The following is a 21,897-nucleotide window of genomic DNA, read 5'->3' as shown; positions in this document are numbered from 1 at the left end:
GTAATGGTCATGAACTAATTTTTTTTTGCCAACACTATGGAAATATACCGTATTTTCTGGCGTATAAGACGACTGGGCATATAAGATGACCCCCCAACTTTTCCAGCTAAAATAGAAAATTTTCTTAAAAGTCAGGGGTCTTCTTATATGCCATGTGTCATCTTATATGCCGGGTGCAGGGGAGTGGACCCGATGACAAAGGGAGGGTGTACGTGGAGTTATCATCCTCCTTTTACCTCATTGGTGGCAGCGGTGCTGTCTGCGGGTCTCTGTGCTGGGGATCGGCGGCTACTCCATCTGCACTGTGGTGGCTCTGTGCTGGGGATCGGCGGCTCCTCTTTGTCCAGTGTTGGGGCGCTGTGCTGGGGGGGCGGCTGCGGAGGCTCTCTGTCCAGCGTCGGGGCTCCTCCGGCATTTCCCCAAAGCCCGGAGGCCCAGGCAGCTCCATTGCTGCGATGCGGTGGCCTCCTTGAAAATGGCCGCCGGAGCCCGTGTATGCTTAGATTCAGATCTCGTCTCCCGAGATCTCGGGACGAGATCTGAATCTGAGCATGCGTGGCTCCGGCAGCCATTTTTTTGCCATATAGGATGTTTTCCTTTTTCTTATGTAAAGATTACAAAAAAATTTTATGGAAAGCAAAAAATACTCATGAAAAATTATTTTGATTCAGGTAAAATATAAATGCAATGAAAGTTCATTCCTATTGTTAATATGTAGATGAAGTCATACTTCTGGTGATTTGTTTCACACACTCTAACATCTAAGACATTTGTACAGTCTGAACATGTCAGAGCAAGTCGCAAAAATGTCAGGATCAATAAACGACTGTTCCCAAAATCACCAGTGTATCGGTTACAGGTATGACGGTTGTGGCTGGAATTTCAAACTTAGTCCAGTAGCTCAGTAATGTAAACTATGTGGACACATATCCATAGCTCTACTGTTCTGTTATTTTTGGTGTGGCCGTTGAGAGGTTAATCTGTGGAAATATGCAAGTGATCTGAAGTATGAGAAGTACACAGTACTCGCCAGAGAGCCCCCCATACAAAGAGCCCCAGTCAATACTCCCCTGCTCTTCATGGGGAGTAAAAGACCCTACCGTTAAGTTGCAGATACAAATTTAGATCATTCTGCTGGAGAATGCACTGCTCTCCATGATAGATGCACCCTAGACAACTGACTTTGTCTTCTACCCCTTCTCCTGAGCAGAGCTGGTTTTAGACAGCGAGGGGCCCCACCTTGTAATATATTGCGCTTGTGTACCGGCCTCTTTACACCAACTTTACACCAGAATGATAGGGTTAGAATGATCAGTAGTAGATCAATCTGTCCACATACATATCGTGATCGGCAGATTGTCTCCTGTTTACATCGGGTGATGTGCTAAAGAGAGCAATGGCCCTGGTTTATTAAAGGGAACCTAACTGCTGCTATATGCTGCCCAAAGCTGGTATATATGTCCCCCATACTTGTATATATGCCCCTATCCAGGAATATATGCCTCCCCACACTGGACCCCTTCCTGGTATATACTGTATGCCTCCCCAAACTGGACCCTTTTCTGGTATGTACGCCTACCTATCCTGAACCCCTTCCTGATATATATGCCTACCTATCCTGGACCCTTTCCTGGTGTATATGCCTCCCCATCCTGGACCCCTCCCTGGTATATATGCCTCCCCATCCTGGACAACTTCCTGGTATATATGCCTCCCCATCCTGGACCCCTTCCTGGTGTATATGCCTCCCCATCCTGGACCCCTTCCTGGTATATATGCCTCACCATCCTGGACCCCTTCCTGGTATATATGCCTCCCCATCCTGGACCCCTTCCTGTATATATGTCACCCATCCTGATATACAGTATTTGCCTTGCCATCCTGGACCCCATCCTGGTATATATGCCTCCCTTTCGGGTATATATGCCTCCCCACCCTGGACCTCTTTCTGGTATTTATGCTCTCTAGAAAACCAAAAACAGGCAAAGATGCTTACCTGTCTATCTAGGCCTCAATACAAATGCACAAACAGGATGCAGCGGACCCAAGTAAAATGGCAACTGCACAGGTGCAATAATACTACATGAGACAGCCCTGTCCCGGGAGGGCTCTTGAAGGTAGATAGTCCTGAGTCTCCGATCTAACTATGATCCTGTTAATCCCTGATCTATTCCCTCCCCCACTCCATGAGACCTGGCACAGAAATATAAGGTAAACAAGATACAAAGACAAAACAGGGATAACAGAAAGTAACAAACATACAAACACTCACCAAAGGTAGAGAGGTATATAAGGGAGGTTAGGAATGTACCAACCAAATGGGATTATGACAATGAGGAAAGCATACACCCAAACGCAGCAAGCAACACTCTACAGAAGTAAAAACGATCGCAAATTCAGCACATGTCCAATAAGCTAGGAAGCAAAGCTTTCACTGGCAAGGCAGAGACGATTTGACCAGGTTTTATAGGGAGAGGTAATGACCAGATCAGAGGCCACTGAAATGGAGCTGCAAGTTTCTGACAGCATAGAAAGGGTTGTTAACCTATTCAGCACCAAAGGAAATCAAATCCATTTAAAATGAGACACAAACACATATTTTAAATGGAAGATCTGCGATTCACAATACGGAGTGATCTTCTAACCTCAGATCTCCCTGGAGGACGTGACACAGTCATGACACCAGACTAACAAGGGAGGATGTACAGGGATAAAAGAAAATGAAATAGCAAGCATACAAATTTGCATTCACAGACAATTGAGAGGAACAACAGGGAAAAAAGGAAGGAAAAACAAATAAGAGAGGATTAGGATTTGCAGTTGAAACATCAAGCAACAGTCACAGATCAATACTTCAAACACCTCTACCAACAACCGACTCATCCTCTCCACACCAAGCAGCAGTACAAGACTAACACTGGCAATCCAGATTAACAGAGGTGGTATATATAGGCAAGGAGTGGCCAATACTGAACAGCTAAGATCATCCAAGCCGGAAAACTTCAGATACTCTAACCTGAACAGTTTAACCCCTGCACTGCTAACAGAAACCTGCACCCTTTAATATGAAAGATAAGTCTTCTAAGCAGTGCAGACTCTGCCATCTTCTGGCCCCTCTCTGTTGCAGTAAACCTGTGACACCACGCAAGTGGCTTCATATTTCAGGTGCCGCGGGTGCGAGCTCAGGGTTCACGTTCCACAGGTGTGGCTTCAGGCTTAAGTACCGAAGAAGCGGGTTCAAGGCTCAGGTAACAAGGGTGCAGCTTCAGAGTGGGGTACTGCCAAAGTGGCTTCAAGGTTCAGGTAACGTGGGTGCCACTTCAGACTCAGGTACTGCCAGAGCAGCTTCTAGGTTAAGGTGCCGCAAGTACGGCTTCAGGGTTCAGATACCACAGGTGCGGCTTTGGGGTTCAGGTCCTGGTCACACACGAACTAGGGGATCCAGGTTCTACTTGGAGTATGTTGTACAGGCACTTCCCTACAGGGAAATGTGCCTTAAATACTAGATGCCTCCCAGCAATTGGCTGGGGGCATTTCCAAGATGCGTGTGATGCCCCTTTAAGAAACAAGAAGCACACGTCGCCGGGAGACCTGTGCGGCATCTGCAGGCCCCAAGGAACCCGGAAGCCGTGCAGGGCACGGAGGCACCACTGTGCAGCCGGGACAGTGATTACGTTGCACCTTCTGCGACCACGATCGTTACATCCCTGGATAGGAGACCCTAAGAGAGTGGGGACCCTGGGCAATTTCCCACGGTCGACCCCCTAACGCTGGTCCTGACCCTGAAACCAACCTCCCTCTGCCATGTTGCACCCATTAGAGATAACAAAAAGCAAAAAACACAAATATCCTGAACTAAAAGTAAAAAATATGCTGCAAATAATGCATAAAGGTAATAATAATAATAAGGGTATTTAGTAAACATAATTTTGATCAAAATAATGTACAAGCCATCCCGCCACGTCACGGCAACCCTTGTGGGACAGTCCCTACTCTAGTATTTAAAACCTTATCACTTGCCAAGTGGCGTGAATGTGAATAATGGTCGAGCGGCTGAACCACTTGTAACAGCTTAGGCCAGACTGGATGGCTTTCCCAGCTCAGAAAGAGGGCGGTCACACCCATATATGCACTGAATGCACAATGAAATGAATAAAAAACAAATCTGAACTGAGAAAAGTAAGTTAATGTGTATGCACAATGTAAGTGCATATTAACACATGACCATTAACCAGAGAAAACAAAAAGCAAAAAACACAAATATCCTGAACTAAAAGTAAAAAATATGCTGCAAATAATGCATAAAGGTAATAATAATAATAAGGGTATTTAGTAAACATAATTTTGATCAAAATAATGTACAAGCCATCCCGCCACGTCACGGCAACCCTTGTGGGACAGTCCCTACTCTAGTATTTAAAACCTTATCACTTGCCAAGTGGCGTGAATGTGAATAATGGTCGAGCGGCTGAACCACTTGTAACAGCTTAGGCCAGACTGGATGGCTTTCCCAGCTCAGAAAGAGGGCGGTCACACCCATATATGCACTGAATGCACAATGAAATGAATAAAAAACAAATCTGAACTGAGAAAAGTAAGTTAATGTGTATGCACAATGTAAGTGCATATTAACACATGACCATTAACCAGAGAAAACAAAAAGCAAAAAACACAAATATCCTGAACTAAAAGTAAAAAATATGCTGCAAATAATGCATAAAGGTAATAATAATAATAAGGGTATTTAGTAAACATAATTTTGATCAAAATAATGTACAAGCCATCCCGCCACGTCACGGCAACCCTTGTGGGACAGTCCCTACTCTAGTATTTAAAACCTTATCACTTGCCAAGTGGCGTGAATGTGAATAATGGTCGAGCGGCTGAACCACTTGTAACAGCTTAGGCCAGACTGGATGGCTTTCCCAGCTCAGAAAGAGGGCGGTCACACCCATATATGCACTGAATGCACAATGAAATGAATAAAAAACAAATCTGAACTGAGAAAAGTAAGTTAATGTGTATGCACAATGTAAGTGCATATTAACACATGACCATTAACCAGAGAAAACAAAAAGCAAAAAACACAAATATCCTGAACTAAAAGTAAAAAATATGCTGCAAATAATGCATAAAGGTAATAATAATAATAAGGGTATTTATTTTTTTTTTATTTTTTTTTTTTACCCATTAGAGATGTAGCTAGCGTTTCTTCACTCATTATAAGTTTGCTTCCCTGTTCTCGTAATACCCTCCGCCAAGGCACACTGTTACTCAGAACGCATACCCCACCATCATCCCTCTTATCTAGAGATCACAGGTAGCAAAAAAAAAGCCAAATACTGTTCTCGGGCTGCTCTGCTCAAGACTCATCTCTATTCTGGCCGAACAACACAGGTGTCATCAGCGTGACAGAAGACAGTCACCATTAATAGAGGTGACGCCTGCAAAATATTAACCCAATAAACCTGCAAATGATGCAAACATGAAAATGATCAGTCCTTAGACAGTAATCCATAGAGAGGCAAATGCAGAATATGGCTGATGCACAATGTTGGATGGATGAAGATAGTGAGCATCCTGCAGATGTAACACCTTCGCATTGTCAATTGATGGGGTCTTCACGAAGCTAAGACCTTCATCATCCTATTATTCCCACCATTGGGTAATACTGAATCTGTGCCATACAGGCAGCTGGACCATTAATTATTCTCAGTTGTTTGGAGATGATCATTGTATGTTTTTGGCACAGTATGGCAGTATTATTTATGCAGAATAGTAACATATTGCTCTTTTTCCTTGCCCTAATGGGTTTACAGATACTAAGTAGCACGGCTTAGGCTCAGAAGTACAGTATATCTTGAAACTTTGTGGGGGTGCGACCTCTAGGAACCCCACTGATCCTGAGAATGAGGGAGATGCAGCGCTTCTATTTTTTCCTTGTGCAGGGAGCAGCAGTTGCTGCACAGTGGGTGGCCGAGTGTCAGACAGCCCATAGTGGGTACGCCTCAACATGCAGCCTTTACAGAAGTATGGCATTGTAATATATCAGTGGTCAAGTAAATGTAAAAGAAGACAAATGTGTAGACCAGCAGGATAAAGTTATCGTGATATCAGGAAATTTATTTATTTACACTAAAAATGCAACCCAAACATTGTGAAAATGATTGTTTATTTTTCTTTTAACCCTTACAATAAATTAAGGGGGCTTTCTGGGATATTATAACATTTGGCAACATGATAACATTATTAAAAACTATTAAATCAGTCCTCGCCATTCCAGTGTCACCATTCAGGTGGTCCTTGCTGCTCCTGTTCTATTCTGGTGGTCCGTGCTTATTCTGTTCTATTTTGGTGGTCCCTGCTTATTGTATTCTATACTGGTGGTCCCTGCTTATTGTATTCTATTCTTGTGGTCCTTGATGATCCTGTTCTATTTTGGTGGTCCCTGATTATTCTGTTCTATTCTGGTGGGCCCGGCTGATCCTGTTCTGGTGGTCCCTGCAGTTCCAGTTTTGCCATTCAGGTGGTCCATTCTGTTTCATTGTCACCATTCTGATGGTCCCTGCTGATCCTGTCCTGTTCTGGTGGCCCTTGCCTATCCTGTTCTGTTCTGGTAGTCCATGCCGATCCTGTTGTGATGGTGCCTGCCTATCCTCTTCTCTTCTATTGGTCCCTGTTTATCTTCTTCTGTGCTGGTGGTCCCTGCCTATAATCTTCTGCTCTGGTGGTCCCTGCCTATTTCTTTCTCTTCTGGTAATCCCAGACGATCCTCTTCTTTTCTGGTGGACCTTGCCTATCCTCTTCTGTACTGGTGATCCTTGCCAATCCTTTTCTGGGGGTCCCTGTCTATCCTCTTCTATTCTGGTGGTCCATTCATATCCTCTACTGTTCTTGTTGTCCCTGCCAATCCTGTTCTATTCTGGTGGTCTCTGTCAATACTCTTCTGGTGATCACTGCCTATCCTGTTCTGCTCTGGTGGCCCATGCCTATCCTCTTCTGTTCTGGTTGTCCCTACTGATCCTGTTCCATTCTGATGGTCCCTGTCAATACTATTCTGGTGGTCACTACCTATCCTGTTCTGGTGGTCATTGCCTATCCTTTTCTGTTCTGGTGGTCCCTATAGATCCTATTCTGGTGGTCCAAATTGATTCTGTTCTGTTCTGGTGGTCTTTGTCAATCCTGTTCATCAATTATATGCCCCCTGAGGCTACTATTTCCTCTAATCTTTATCCTCTGGAAATGATAGAGTTAAAGACTACCAGCCTCTGCAGAGGGACTTATCTGTAATTGTGCTTGGTAACCCTATTAGTCTGTTTTAACTATTTAATGTCCAGATCGCTCAGCTTAGGCCTGTTTCACATTTCAGTTATTTGACGTCAGTCAAAATCCGCCAGGTTGTGAAAAAACAGATCCATTTCCGTTGTGGGACAACCGGATGCCACCGGATCCATTTTTTGACAGATCCGCTTTAGTAGTGCGTGACTAAAATTTAAAGGAAAATGAGTCTGGGAAAAAAGAGAGAGAGAGAGAATTTTTCCTGCAGCCAGAACGGGATTTGGGGTTACATTTCTGGAAAGGAAATTCTTCCGGGCATGCTCAGTGTAAAAAAGCAGATCCGTGCAGACAAAAAAGGTTTCATTGTCCGTCCACTCAAGTAAGCGGATGCCAAAATTTTGGCGGATCCGTCAAAAAACGGATCCAATGGATGACCATCCGTCAAAATCCACCGCTAATGCAAGTCAATGGGTAAAAAAACGGATCCGTCAAAAAAATGGTGGATCCGTTTTTTTTGCAAAACGGCGGATTTTGACTGCTGAAACAAACGGAAGTGTGAAACACTGCCTGTGGCCCATCAGTGGTCTCACAGGTCACCAACCAAATTTCGGGACAGTGATTTGTTAAAGACATCACAAGAAATACATACCTCATGGGACTGCATGTGAATGTATATCTGCAGCGCCAGTACACAGCAAACCCAGGCAAATGCCCACGACAACAGGGGCGCCCGCTCTACACAGACCTCAGCTTGTGCAATAAATAAGGAATACGGGGGTTCATCGTATCTCCTTGGTGGTCCTGCTGAAGCCCTTACATGCTTCTATAGGATTTGTGACTGTCACAACCCTATCAGGTGAGCAGGCCTATAATATTTTACACCACATGGTTATCGGATAAGACCCTATTTGGGCTTTTTATCTCTCCAGTTTTACAATTTGATTTTTAGATTTCAATTTCTGACATGCCCTGGCTATCTGCAGCCGAACCAGAGACCAATATCAGCAATAACAGGTAGCTCTGATTATAGCACTTAAAGGGGTTGTCCATATTTGGGGTCATGGGTTTTTTTTTAACAAAAATGCATGTACTTGAGGTAAAAAAATAAGTTTTGTGATTAGGTTTTATTAAAAGTTATATATATTTCAATGTGAAATGAAAAAAGAAGAAATATGCAGCACTCACCAATATAGCTGAAAAACTGCGTCTTTATTTCACATGAATTCCATCAATAGATATGTGGACATGCAGGATGTTAGAGGAATGCTAGGGGAGGGAAATGGATCCTGAAAGCGAAAGCACAAGGTCCTTTGGGACTAAATGACTGGATCGATCTATCAATATTTTTATTAAAAAAATTATAAAAAATTGTATATAAAGTATATAAAGTTATTTAGATTATAATCTTCCTATGATATTGTAAAAATATAGATCATCTTGTAAATCAATATGGAAAGATTTATTCTTTACTAGTATCTAGCACTCTGTATATTGTATAATTATTTTGCTAAATATATTTTTGTAAATATTTGTCTCACAACTCGTTATGTATGTTAATTAGTAAGGTCTGTGGTCCTAGCTAATCCCCTCACCTGGACCCGTAGAAGCGAGTAATCGTGAAACGGCCGTTGTCCGGCACCTCCCTCCCCTAGCATTCCTCTAACGTCCTGCATGTCCACATACCTGTTGATGGAATTTATGTGAAATAAAGACGCACAGTTTTTCAGCTTCATTGGTGAATGCTGCATATTTCTTCTTTTTTCATTTCACATTGAAATATTCATGTTTTTTCATGCAAGCACCTCCATTTTTTGACTGAAATATATACCGCAATACTTCAGATAAATAGCTCTGTCTGTTAATGTGGTGATTTGTGTGCCCTAGTTTGCCGTTCATCTGTTTGCTCTTTGCTGGGATCTCATATATATATATATATATATATATATATATATATATATATATATATATATATATATATATATATAGCTCTGGCAAAAATTAAGAGACCACTGCACAGTTTTATAATAATCAGCTTCTCTACATGTCTGACGGCCATTCCATTCCAGTGTCAGTTGAATTCCAACCAGAGTAACCAGAGTACACCTCATTCTACTTATTGTGCTTCTGATTAGGTGATCACCTGAACAAAATCTCATTTAACGAAGGGAAGTATAAAAAACCCTGCTGTGGTGTTCACAATCAGTAATATCCCAAAAGTAATAGGAATGAAAAAATAACTTTTAACCATGCCAAATGAGTTGAAAAGAAAAGTAATGAGTAAGGAAAAGAAGGGCTCAATTCTGGCTTTACTAGCAGAGGGATACAGTGAGCGTCATGTTGCCTCCATCCTTAAAATTTCTAAGGCAGCAGTACATTACAACAAGGTCAAGCAGCAGACATCGGGGACAACAAAGCTACAGACCGGCAGAGGGCGAAAATAACTCTCCACTGACCGGGATGACCGTCATCTTATTTGAATATCACTCAGCAACCGCAGAATAACATCAAGTGACCTACAAAAGGTATGGCAAATGGCAGCTGGGGTGAAGTGTACGGCATGAACAGTTTGTAACAGGCTCCCAGAAGCATGGCTCAAGCCATGTAAAAGTAGAAAAAAGCCTTTCATCAATGAGAAGCAAAGGAGAGCCAGGCTGAAGTTTGCCAAAAACCATAAGGATTGGACCATAGAGGACTGGAGTAAGGTAATCTTCTCTGATGAGTCTAATTTACAGCATTACCCAACACCTGGTTGTCTAATGGGTAGACGGAGACCTGGAGAGGCATACAAGCCACAGTGTCTTGCACCCACTGGGAAATTTGGTGGAGGATCAATGATGATCTGGGGATGCTTCAGCAAGGCTGGAATTGGGCAGGCTAATCTTTGCGAAGGACGTATGAATCAAGCCACATGCAAGGTTATCCTGGAAAAACAGTAGATTCCTTCTGCTCAGGCAATGTTCCCCAACTCTGAGGACTGGTTTTTCCAGCAGGACAATGCGCCATGCCACACAGCTAGGTCAATCATTGTGCGGATGAAGGACCACCACATCAAATCCCTGTTATGGCTATCCCAATCTCTAGACCTGAACCCCATTGAAAACCCCTGGAAAGTAATCAAGAGGAAGATGGATAATCACAAGCCATCAAGCAAGAAGAACTGCTTACAGTTTTGTACCAGGAGCGGCATAAGGTCACCCAAAAGCAGTGTGAAGGACTGGGGGAAAGCATGCCAAGACCCATGAAAGCTGTGATAAAAAATCATGGTTATTCCACAAAATATTGATTTCTGAACTCTTCCTGAGTTAAAACATTAGAATTGTTGTTTCTAAATGATTATGAACTTGTTTTCTTAGCATTATTTGAGGTCTGCAAGCACTGCATTTTTTTGTTATTTTGACCATTTCTCATTTTCTGAAAATAAATACAAAATTTAGTGCTTGGAAATTCGGAGACATGTTGTCAGTAATTTATAGAATAAAAGAGCAATTTACATTTTACTCAAAAATATACCTATAAAGAGAAAAATCAGACAAACTGAAAATTTTGCAGTGGTCTCTTAATTTTTGCAGAGCTTGTTTATATATATAAAAACTAGATGGTGGCCCGATTCTAACGCATCGGGTATTCTAGAATATGTATGTAGTTTATTTATGAAGTTTTAATAATAATAATGCAATAATGCACCCCCCAATCCTGATATGCATGGTCCTCTCACCCCCCAATCCTGATATGCATGGTACCCTTCCCCACTATCCTGGTAGGCATGGTCCCCTCACCCCCCAATCCTGATATGCATGGTCGCCTCACCCCCCAATCCTGGTATGCATGGTCCTTTCACCCCTCTTTCCTGGTAAGCATGGTCCCCTCACCCCCCTTTCCTGGTATGCATGGTCCCCCTCACCCCCCAATCCTGATATGCATGGTCCCCTCACCCCCCAATACGTATGTATGTAGATTGTTTATGAAGTTTTAGTAATAATGCAATAATGCACCCCCAATCCTGATATGCATGGTCCTCTCACCCCCCAATCCTGAATTGCATGGAACCCTTCCCCCCCTATCCTGGTATGCATGGTCCCCTCACCCCCCAATCCTGATATGCACGGTCCTCTCACCCCCCAATCCTGATATGCATGGTACCCCTCACCCCCCAATCCTGGTAAGCATGGTCCCCCTCACCCCCCTTTCCTGGTATGCATGGTCCCGTCATCCCCCCCTTTCCTGGTATGCATGGTCCCCTCTCCACCTGCCAATCCTGATATGCATGGTCCCCTCACCCCCCAATCCTGGTAAACATGGTCCCCTCACCCTCCAATCCTGGAATGCATGGTCCTCTCACCCCCCAATCCTGGTATGCATGGTCCTCTCACCCCTCTTTCCTGGTAAGCATGGTCCCCTCACCAATCTTTCCTGGCATGCAAGGTCCCGTCACCCCCCTTTCCTGGTATGCATGGTTCCCTCACCCCCCAATCCTAATATGCATGGTCCCCTCACCCGCCAATCCTGATATGCATGGTCCTCTCACCCCCCAATCCTGATATGCATGGTACCCCTCACCCCCCAATCCTGGTAAGCATGGCCCTCTCACCCCCCAACCCTGATATGCATGGTCCCCTCCCCCCCAATCCTGATTTGCATGGTCCCCTCACCCCCCAATCCTGGTATGCATGGTCCTCTCACGCCTCTTTCCTGGTAACCATGGTCCCCTCATCCCCCTTTCCTGGTATGCATGGCCCCCTCATCCCCCTTTCCTGGTATGCATGGTCCTGTCACCCCTCTTTCCTGGTATGCATGGTCCCCTCACCCCCAATCCTGATATGCATGGTCCTCTCACCCCCCAATCCTGGTATGCATGGTCCTCTCACCCCCCAATCCTGGTATGCATGGTCCTCTCACCCCTCTTTCCTGGTAAGCATGGCCCCCTCACCACCCTTTCCTGCTATGCATGGTCTCCTCACCCCCCTATCCTGGTATGCATGGTCCCGTCACCCTCCTTTCCTGGTATGTATGGTCCCCCTCACCCCCCTTTCCTGGTATGCATGGTCCCATCACCCCCCTTTCCTGGTATGCATGGTCCCCCTCACCCCCCTTTCCTGGTATGCATGGTCCCCTCACCCCCCTTTGCTGGCATGTATGGTCACCTTCACCCCCCTTTCCTGGTATGCATGGTCCCCTCACCCCCCATTTCTGGTATGCATGGTCCCCCTCACCCCCCTATCCTGGTATGCATGGTGCCGTCACCCTCCTTTCCTGGCATGCATGGTCACCTCTCCCCCTTTTGCTGGTATGTATGGTCACCCTCACCTCCCTTTCCTGGTATGTATGGTCACCCTCACCCCCCTTTGCTGGTATGCATGGTCCCTTCACCCCCCTTTCCTGGTATGCATGGTCCCTTCACCCCCCTTTCGTGGTATGCATGGTCCCCTCACTCCCCTTTCGTGGTATGCATGGTCACTCTCACCCCCCTTTCCTGGTATGCATAGTCCCCTCACCCTCCTTTCCTGGTATGTATGGTCGCCCTCACCCCCCTTTCCTGGTATGTATGGTCTCCCTCACCCCCCTTTCCTGGTATGCATGGTCCCATCACCCCCCTTTCTTGGTATGCATGGTCCCCCTCACCCCCCTTTCCTGGTATGCATGGTCCCCCTCACCCCCCTTTGCTGGCATGTATGGTCACCTTCACCCCCCTTTCCTGGTATGCATGGTCCCCTCACCCCTCATTTCTGGTATGCATGGTCCCCCTCACCCCCCTATCCTGGTATGCATGGTCCCGTCACCCTCCTTTCCTGGCATGCATGGTCACCTCTCCCCCTTTTGCTGGTAAGTATGGTCACCCTCACCTCCCTTTCCTGGTATGTATGGTCACCCTCACCCCCCTTTCCTGGTATGCATGGTCCTCTCACCCCCCTTTCCTGGTATGCATGGTCTCCCTCACCCCCCTTTCCTGGTATTCATGGTCCAGTCACCCCCTTTGCTGGTATGCATGGTCCCTTCATCCCCCTTTCCTGGTATGCATGGTCCCTTCACCCCCCTTTCATAGTATGCATGGTCCCCTCACTCCCCTTTCGTGGTATGCATGGTCCCCCTCACCCCCCCTTTGCTGGTATGTATGGTCACCCTCACCCCCCCTTTCCTGGTATGTATGGTCGCTCTCATCCTCCTTTCCTGGTATGTATGGTCGCTCTCACCCTCCTTTCGTGGTATGAATGGTCCCCTCACCCTCCTTTCCTGGTATGTATGGTCGCCCTCACCCAGGCCCGGATTGGCAATATAACCAACCGGGCATTTTCCCGCTGGGCCGCTGTCATGTGGGCCGCGGGCGGCAGCGCCGGATCATCTGGCCGCTTGCCAGCGGCTGCGGCCACTGTGGCTCCTGCCGCGGCGGTGATAGTTTCCAAGTTCCTCCCGCACTGCAGGGAGATAAGCCACCACGCCTCCCCCCACACACCCCATCCTCGCCGTAGCATGAGACCCCCCCGCCCCCGCAGCCACTCACAGTGTCGCTTGCCTTCTCTGTTCGCAGGACCTGTGATGAGGTCACAGGAGGGGAGGAGTCAGAGGGTCACATGATCAGGAGCCTTTGTACAGACCCCTGATTATGTGACCCCTGACTCCGCCCCTCCTGTGACATCATCACAGGTCCTGTGCGCACAGCCTTGCCTCTTGGTGTCTGCAAGACTCTGCTGTGCTGTTGGCTGTTGTCATGGTGCTGGATGAGATAAGTATGTGTGGGGTCAGGAGGGGTTTACAGGGTAGATGTAGCAGGGCTGTATGTGTATGAGGTGTACTGAGCGGAGCCGTGTGTGTATGAGGTGTACGGAGCGGAGCCGTGTGTGTACGAGGTGTACGGCTGGTGCTGAAGCCGGCTGTCATCTATTCTCTCTTACTCTGTCGCGAGCAGAGAACAAATGAATGAAAAACTGACCTGCTGTGACCTCAGGACCATCGGAGAATGCAAATGATGAGGTCACTGTCAGAGCTTGAACTGCCGTGACCTCATCACTTGCATTCTGACGGTCCTGAGGTCACAGCAGGTCAGTTTTTCCATTCATTCATTCTCCTCTGCTCGCTGGCAGAGCAGGGGAGAATGGCTGACAGCTGCGTTCAGCTCCTGCCGCCGGGGAACAGCGGCTTACAATAGCACTACTTCCCTGGAGGCCGTCCGTGTACAGGGAGGACAGTGTGCAATATTCTCCGTGTGCAGCACGTTTTGCGGCCCATGTGTCTGGGTGAAAACGGACATGTCAGCCTGTTTTGCACATGGACTCGTGCGTAGACCCAATCATTTGAATGGGTCTACATGTGTCTGTCTCCGATGCGTGAGAAAACTGTCACCAGCCGTGTGTGTACGAGGTGTACAAAACAGAGCCGCGTGTACGAGGTGTACGGAGCAGAGCCATGTGCGTATGAGGTGTATGGAACAGAGCCGCGTGCACGAGGTGTACGGAGCAGAGCCGCGTGTACGAGGTGTACGGAGCGGAGCCGTGTGTGTATGAGGTGTACGGAACAGAGCCGCGTGCACGAGGTGTATGAAGCGGTGCCGCGTGCACGAGGTGTATGGAGCGGAGCCGCGTGCACGAGGTGTATGGAGCGGAGCCGCGTGCACGAGGTGTATGGAGCGGAGCCGCGTGTACGAGGTGTATGGAGCGGAGCCGCGTGTACGAGGTGTACGGAGCAGAGCCGTGTGCGTATGAGGTGTTAGGAAGAGAGCCGCGTGTACGAGGTGTACGGAGCGGAGCCGTGTGTGTATGAGGTGTACGGAACAGAGCTGTGTGTGTACGAGGTGTACGGAGCGGAGCCGTGTGTGTATGAGGTGTACGGTGCGGAGCCGCGTGCACGAGGTGTACGGAGCGGAGCTGCATGCACGAGGTGTACGGAGCGGAGCCGCATGCACGAAGTGTATGGAGCGTAGCCGCGTGTACGAGGTGTACGGAGCGGAGCCGCGTGTACGAGGTGTACGGAGCAGAGCCGTGTGCGTATGAGGTGTATGGAACAGAGTCGCGTGCACGAGGTGTACGGAACAGAGCCGCGTGCACGAGATGTATGGAGCGGAGCCGCATGCACGAGGAGTACGGAGCGGAGCCGCGTGAGTACGAGGTGTACGGAGCTGAGCCGTGTGTACGAGGTGTACGGAGCGGAGCCGCGTGTACAAGGTGTACGGAGCGGAGCCGCGTGTGTACTTGGTGTACGGAGCGGAGCCGCGTGTGTATGAGGTGTACGGAACAGAGCCGTGTGTACAAGGTGTACGGAGCGGAGCCGCGTGTGTACTTGGTGTACGGAGCGGAGCCGCGTGTGTTTGGGGTATACGGAGCGGAGCCATATGTGTACGGGATGTACGGAGCGGAGCCAAGTGTGTACGAAGCATACAAAGCGGGCTTTTCCCACGGACACAGGAGTACACGACAGAGCCCCGAGGAGCATTTTAAAACACACACGTGATGTTCCACCTGAAGTGATGTGCTTGAAGCTGACCGGAAATGAGATAATTTCTTGAGGAGATTGTAACAGAACCAGGAATGCTTCAGATCCATCACCGTGTCCTCCTCCGACAGCGCAGACAGCAGGATCGCCTTGGAATCGGGGATGCCGGCCATGTGAGCGGATCATGATATGTCCTGCATCGGGAGGCTCAGGTGGGCACTACAATGGGAGCCGGGCTGCTATAGTATCTTTATAGAATCTTTCTTTATTTCTTTCTCTCTTTTTCTTTCTTTCTCTGTTCTTTCTCATTCTCTGTTCTGTCTTTCCCTCATTTTCTTTCTTTCTCTCTCTAATCTTTCTTTTTTCTTTCTCTCTCTCTCTGTTCTTTCTTTCCCCTCTTTCTTTCTTTTTCTTTCCTCTCTTTCTTTCTTTTCTTTCTGTTCTTTCTTTCTTTTCTTTACTTCTTTCTCTCTCTTCTTTCTCTGTCTCTCTCTGTTCTTTCTTTCCCCTCTTTCTTTCTCTCTCTATTCTTTCTGTCTCTCTCTGTTCTTTCTTTCCCCTCTTTCTTTCTCTCTCTGTTCTTTCACTGTCTCTCTCTGTTCTTTCTTTCTTTTCTCCCCTCTTTCTTTCTTTCTCTTTTTTTTCTCTCTCTCTGTTTTCCCTCTTCCTTAGTGCCAGTCAGTGTGCCCATAATGCCAGCCACTGTGCCCACAGTACAAGTCAGTGTGATCAGCAGTGCTAAATGGGTGCGATTAGGCATGGACATGGGTGTGACTAGTTGTGGAATGGGTGTGGCCGGGCGTGGCCTAAAATTTGCAGCGGCGCGCTGCAGTCTTTGTCCCTCTTACCCTTCCTCAAAAATTGGGAGGTATGATAGGGGCAGCTATGACCAGGGGGTCTGGTTGCCCAATGGATAGCAGTTCTGCCAGGAATTCTGTCACCGTGCGTACAAAAGGGGACAGAGCTTTGGGAGGAGTACTGTACCTAAAAGCAATAAATAGGACTGAGCTGAAATACTGGGCACAGCTGTGACTATATGTTATATAGTTGTGTTAATATCCTCTCACTTCTTGTAACCTACGAGTGTACAAACATATTATATAGTCACCATGTGACTAGTGGGCCTGTGTAACTTCAAATGCCAGGGCTGAATTTTAGTCCCAGTCCGGCCCTGCCCTCACCCCCCCTTTCCTGGTATGCATGGTCTCTGTTAAAATAAAAAATAGTTATATTCTCACCTTCTGACGGCCTCCGATCTCCACTCCGCGCTCCCAGCATCGCAGTCCCAGTAATGCTTTGGGCGAAACACCGCTGATGACGTCGCGCTCTCATCTCCGGCCCTTCGCGCAAAGCATTACTGGGACTGCGATGCCGGGAGCGTGGAGTGGAGATCGCACGCTGTCGGAAGGTGAGAATAACCTTTTTCTAATTGTAATTCTATTTTTTACAGATTAAGCGCTGCGCCGGACTGCGCCGGTTGCTGATTGGTCGTGACCATCAGCGACGCGGGATTTCGGTTACAGACAGACATGATAAGACGATTATATATATAAATACATATAGATATCATCCAATTTCAAGGATTGCCAACATCTCAAAGTTTCCATATGTTCCTCAAAATACGGGTACAAATGCAGTAACATAAACAAAATGACGTTCTCCCCCATAAATGGAAGCGCCCACATTCCCTGCAGTGTTGTATGCGCGGGTCGCTGTATTTCAGGCTGAATTTAGGGGGGACGCACTGCCTTGTACATTTGCGAGCAGCAGCCAGCCACACGTAGCCAGTCTATGGGGCGTGACTCCCAGCCCAAAACAACAAAACGCACTAAACCACGCCCATCCCAAAAGATTTCATTTTTCTATTGGACTATACCTGAGACTCCGCCCCCGACTGTTAACTCTAAGCCAATAGAAGAGGCGGTGAGGCGTGGCCTCTAGCTTGTTGTGGCGTTCGGTGTAAACGTTTGTCAGAGTGTCCGGACCGGCTCGGAGATGGCGGCTGTGATGTACCGGCTGCTGCGCGGCTCCTCCTGGAGGTCGGCATCGGCTGCATACAGCACAAGCACGGATGGCGCCTCCGGTCCTGCTGCAGCCTCCGCCGTCTCCCCCGCCCAGACAAACTCATCCTCGGGATCTCCTTCCCCGGCTCAGCCTCATCTCCCCCCTCCCAATGCTCCCACACTTGGCCGCCGGTTCTCCTCATCCATCGCCCCCCAGATCGACAGCAAAAGCTTCTTGTGGTCCCGGTACGGGGAGATGAAGAAACTGGTGCAAGGTACACGCTGCAGTCACTTCTATAGGCAGCATTGCATGGGGTGCAGGTACTGTCCTCTGCTGCCTGCTCAGGCCATGCTGGGAGTTGTTGTTCCCCATGGCCTCGTATCTGCAGAGCACCTGCACTGACTTGTTTTGTGGGTTACCCTCCATTAAAGGGGAGCTCCACCTGTGCAGACAGGACCTGGCAGACCCCTGGGGGCTATCAGCTGCTCTAGGGGATTATTAGAGGAATTTCCATAGACTTCAGTGCGAATATAAAAATCTCCCCTGACTCTGCATTGTGCTGTGAGCTAACATTAGAGGGTCTTGTGCTGAGACCACCATGCATGGAGAATATTCTGCCTTTCTAACCTATTGGGAAAGATTTTGCACCGTCCCTACTTGTTACGTCTGTAGAGGTCACCTTTTATAAGGAAAAAAAATGGACCTGTCACTTGCTGTGTGTATATTCATCTATTCTATCCCCTCCCCCCTCAGTGTAGTGTTTCTCTTCTCCTGAATCCGGCGCCTCTCCGTTCATGAGTTATGACTCTCTAAACTGTATGTCATTTAGTTCTTGGCCAACTGGGTTTGGCTGCAAACTCCCCTCCTATTGGCTTATTTGGAACCACACCTTCTTGCCTAACAAGACTAGCTGTATTTGCAGAGATGAGACCATCGCTGGGAACAGGGAAAAATTGTTGGGGGGGGGGGGGGAATAGCAGCATTCATACCAGATTTTTTTTTTTTTCCTTTTGTACTAAAATGCATTAAGAGGGAGATCAGTGGACATGCATATCCTCATGTGTAACTTTGGTGCGGACACCTCCAGAGACCATGCGGATAAATGAGACATAACTTACAATGCCTATGTACACGGCCTTAGGGGACCTGTCACCAGATGGGTGTGTTTGCCCCTACTGTATTCCCGCTGCTCTCGAGTATTCTGCTTTTTATTTTGCAATCCTCCATGTGGTTCTGTTGTTTTTATGGTCTTACCGAGGAGATGTGGCTCACAGGATCCTCGGGGGCGGTGCTTTAGATCATATTTTAACGTTTAGTTGGATTCTTTTGGGTGGGCTGCAGCTGCTACTTATTTGAAATCGGTCAATAACGCTACAGTCGCAGTGTAGCCAAAGCTGTAGTAGACTTGAATGAGATCAGAGGAAGGAGGATGCAGGCTGAGCTCATCTTGTGATTAGGCCTGCCTAAGTTTTGACAACCTTTCAGCTTATGCTCTAGAAGACTTATTTACTAGTGGTCAGACCTATATAGACCATGGCTCCATCTGGGCATCCCTTGTTATCTATGGTCCCCCCTAATGCTGGCCATACGCATGCGTATAATCAATCCTGGGTATAACGATCATACTGAGCCGGTCCCATAGCTCGCATCCTGACGCTCATCACTTCTATAGTTGTGTGCACACCAGGTTGTTGGTTTTTTTTTTTTTTTTTTTGAAAGATTTGACTTTATGGTTTTCTTTGGAAAGTGGCCAAGCCAGCGCTGCTGCTGGGAATGTGTCTATCAGCTGCTTGCATTGGTGACCTGTGATGAAGTCCATAGACTGTGCACGGGGTGGCCCTCCAGTGATGTTTGCTGGTTCCCAGCACTGCGTGGCAGAGTATCCCTCTATAAGGTTCTTAGGAAATAATCTATAAGTGACCCCATAGTCGCTGTCTGACACTCGCTGTAATGAAGATGATGGATTGCACTTCATGTTGGACACTTTCTGACAGTTTTAAACGTCTAAAGGAAACATGTCCTTGTCTTTCACAGTGATCTTCCCATTCCTCGCCCCAATAATGTGTTGTAGTGTGCCGCAGCCAGTCCGCGCTTCAGGCTGATCGGTATCCGGACTGTCTTTGTGTCTGAAGCCTTTGTCCCAGCTTCTCTGTATTGTGATGTGGTTTGAGTGGGAATGTTTTGCTGCCATGGTCCGTTGTTGCACAGTGGATCTGATCGTCTTTACACTTTGCAGTGATTGTTACTACATATGATGCTGCTTCTACCTTATCTCCATGTGCAGTTTTTTTTCTATAAAGTAGTCCCTTGAGGATGCTGTATTGCCAAGCCTAGTAGTCATCAATCTGTCTTTGTGAAGAGCGAGAACTTTAAGAATAGTAGTATTTTTAAGTAGTAAGAGAGGGTAGCGGATTACTCCAATTGTTTGTGTTGGGTGTTTTGTTTTTTTTTTGTTTTTGTTTTTGTTTTTTTTTTTTTGCATAGGGAAAAAAAACAATTGACCTCACTGCAGAAAAATAATCTGATATTATCGTCACTGTCCTGGCTGAAACTAGCTTAGCATTTTGGAAACCCATCTGAAAACTTTGATCGCGTAGAAGCTTTACGCGGCAGACTGGAGCAACATTTATTATTATTATTATTATTATTATTATTATTATTATTCTCTCCCCCTTCCAGTGCATTTTGATTGATAGCATGGTATTCAGTTAACAAAGCTCCTTGACATCATGCTTTTATTTCCATGCCAGTAATGAATGCCCTAGTGCGATCACCTAATCCTATTGTATAGACATGTTGTGGCAGGGGATGCTCCGGATACGTTGCTGGCAGCACGTACCAGGAGGGCCACTTCGTATTGAGATCCAGAGAAGAGTCTGTGGCTGAGTCATTCTGCGCACCTCTACTTGCACTCCTGGCTGTCCTGACTATTACCTTAATTATGGCTTTATAGACGCCTATAATCTGTACGGCACAATCAAACTGGTATTACGGAGTGATACATTGTTACAAAAGAGGACTTTAGTGCTACAGATGTGACTACTCGCTTTACGACATGTTGCACCCCAAAAACTGTCTGCCTTTCTTTACCTGGTGACCTCTTTAAATTAGTTGCCCGAGATTATAAAAACAAGGCCGCCCCAAAAAAGCAAAAACAGTTCTGTCTGATCTTACAACTCATTGCTATTCACTGTATTGCAGCTGAGATGCAATACCAGGCACAACCATGAGAAAGTGTGGCACTGTTTCTGTAAAGAAGCTGCCATATTTTCTAAATCTGGCCAACCTCATTGGAGGGCATGTAGACAGGAGTTGTAATGAATAGACAATCGCTTAAAGGGAATATTGCTAAGTCACGACTGCTGTGATAAATGCCAACTGTTATGTTCTCACTTTTTCATGTCTGGGATATTGATGGTTTTGATGTGTTTGGTAAAAGGTAAAATCTGCTGCGTTTATCATTAGGATCATTGTGGATGTCACGCTCTATAATCCACGCTGAGAAACCCTGTTTCTTATTGCAGTTTTATGTTGTGTAGTTAGAGCTTGTCTATTTGTTAAATAGCGTCATCTAATACAAATAAATGTATCCACGGACATCTTCACAGTAACAAGTAGCTGTGAACTCCAACCTTTAAGAACTTGCATTCTAAAGGGAAGGTGCTGACTTTTTGGGGTATAAATGATCCTTTCTCATCAGATTTCAGCAGTCTTGAACTGATGATGTGGCAGTCCCTGTAGATGGCAATGACGCAGGGCGATCTGTAGCATTCTGCTGCCAGTTGCCATTCCTGTCCTCTGCTTGGTTATTATCTATGGAAAGCTGTCAAAATTGCTGAAATGTCCATTGCTGAGAGGGTGGGGGATGTCTGACAGCTGTGTACATTGTGAAAGTATGCAATGTCAGCACTTACTGATATTGTTGCGTTCCCTTATTTTATGCCTTATGCATAACTTCTACAACTTTTTTTTTTTTCTTTTTTAAACTAGTAAAACCTTCTTGTGGCATTCGACTTATTAGAGGGCATTTATCAGGACTGATCATGTTACACATCCCCGAAGTCATATAACAAGTACAGCTACATTTGTATCAACTGTAAAGAAATGTTCCTATGTTTTATTTATTTACCCAAAAACGAGTGGTGACAGTGTATAATGAGAGATATATATATATAATTTTTTTGCAGTTCTCAT

General features: G+C 46.6%; 1 protein-coding gene across 1 annotated transcript in view; it reads left to right on the top strand.

Annotated features, from left to right (window-relative positions):
• The first annotated feature begins 17,632 nt into the window (after positions 1 to 17,632).
• LOC141101615 (5'-nucleotidase domain-containing protein 2-like) overlaps positions 17,633 to 21,897 on the top strand; it is a 34,856-nt gene continuing 30,591 nt past the window's right edge. The window contains exon 1 of the mRNA XM_073590789.1: positions 17,633 to 17,977. Coding sequence (XP_073446890.1) covers positions 17,695 to 17,977 — 283 coding nt within the window. The 5' untranslated portion in view covers positions 17,633 to 17,694. The remainder of the gene's footprint in view (positions 17,978 to 21,897) is intronic.

The sequence above is a fragment of the Dendrobates tinctorius genome, unplaced genomic scaffold (assembly GCF_039654945.1).
Source record: "Dendrobates tinctorius isolate UK_male_01 unplaced genomic scaffold, ASM3965494v1 ptg000120l, whole genome shotgun sequence".
Taxonomy (NCBI): Eukaryota; Metazoa; Chordata; class Amphibia; order Anura; family Dendrobatidae; genus Dendrobates; species Dendrobates tinctorius.
This window is presented reverse-complemented; position numbering and strand designations above follow the sequence as displayed.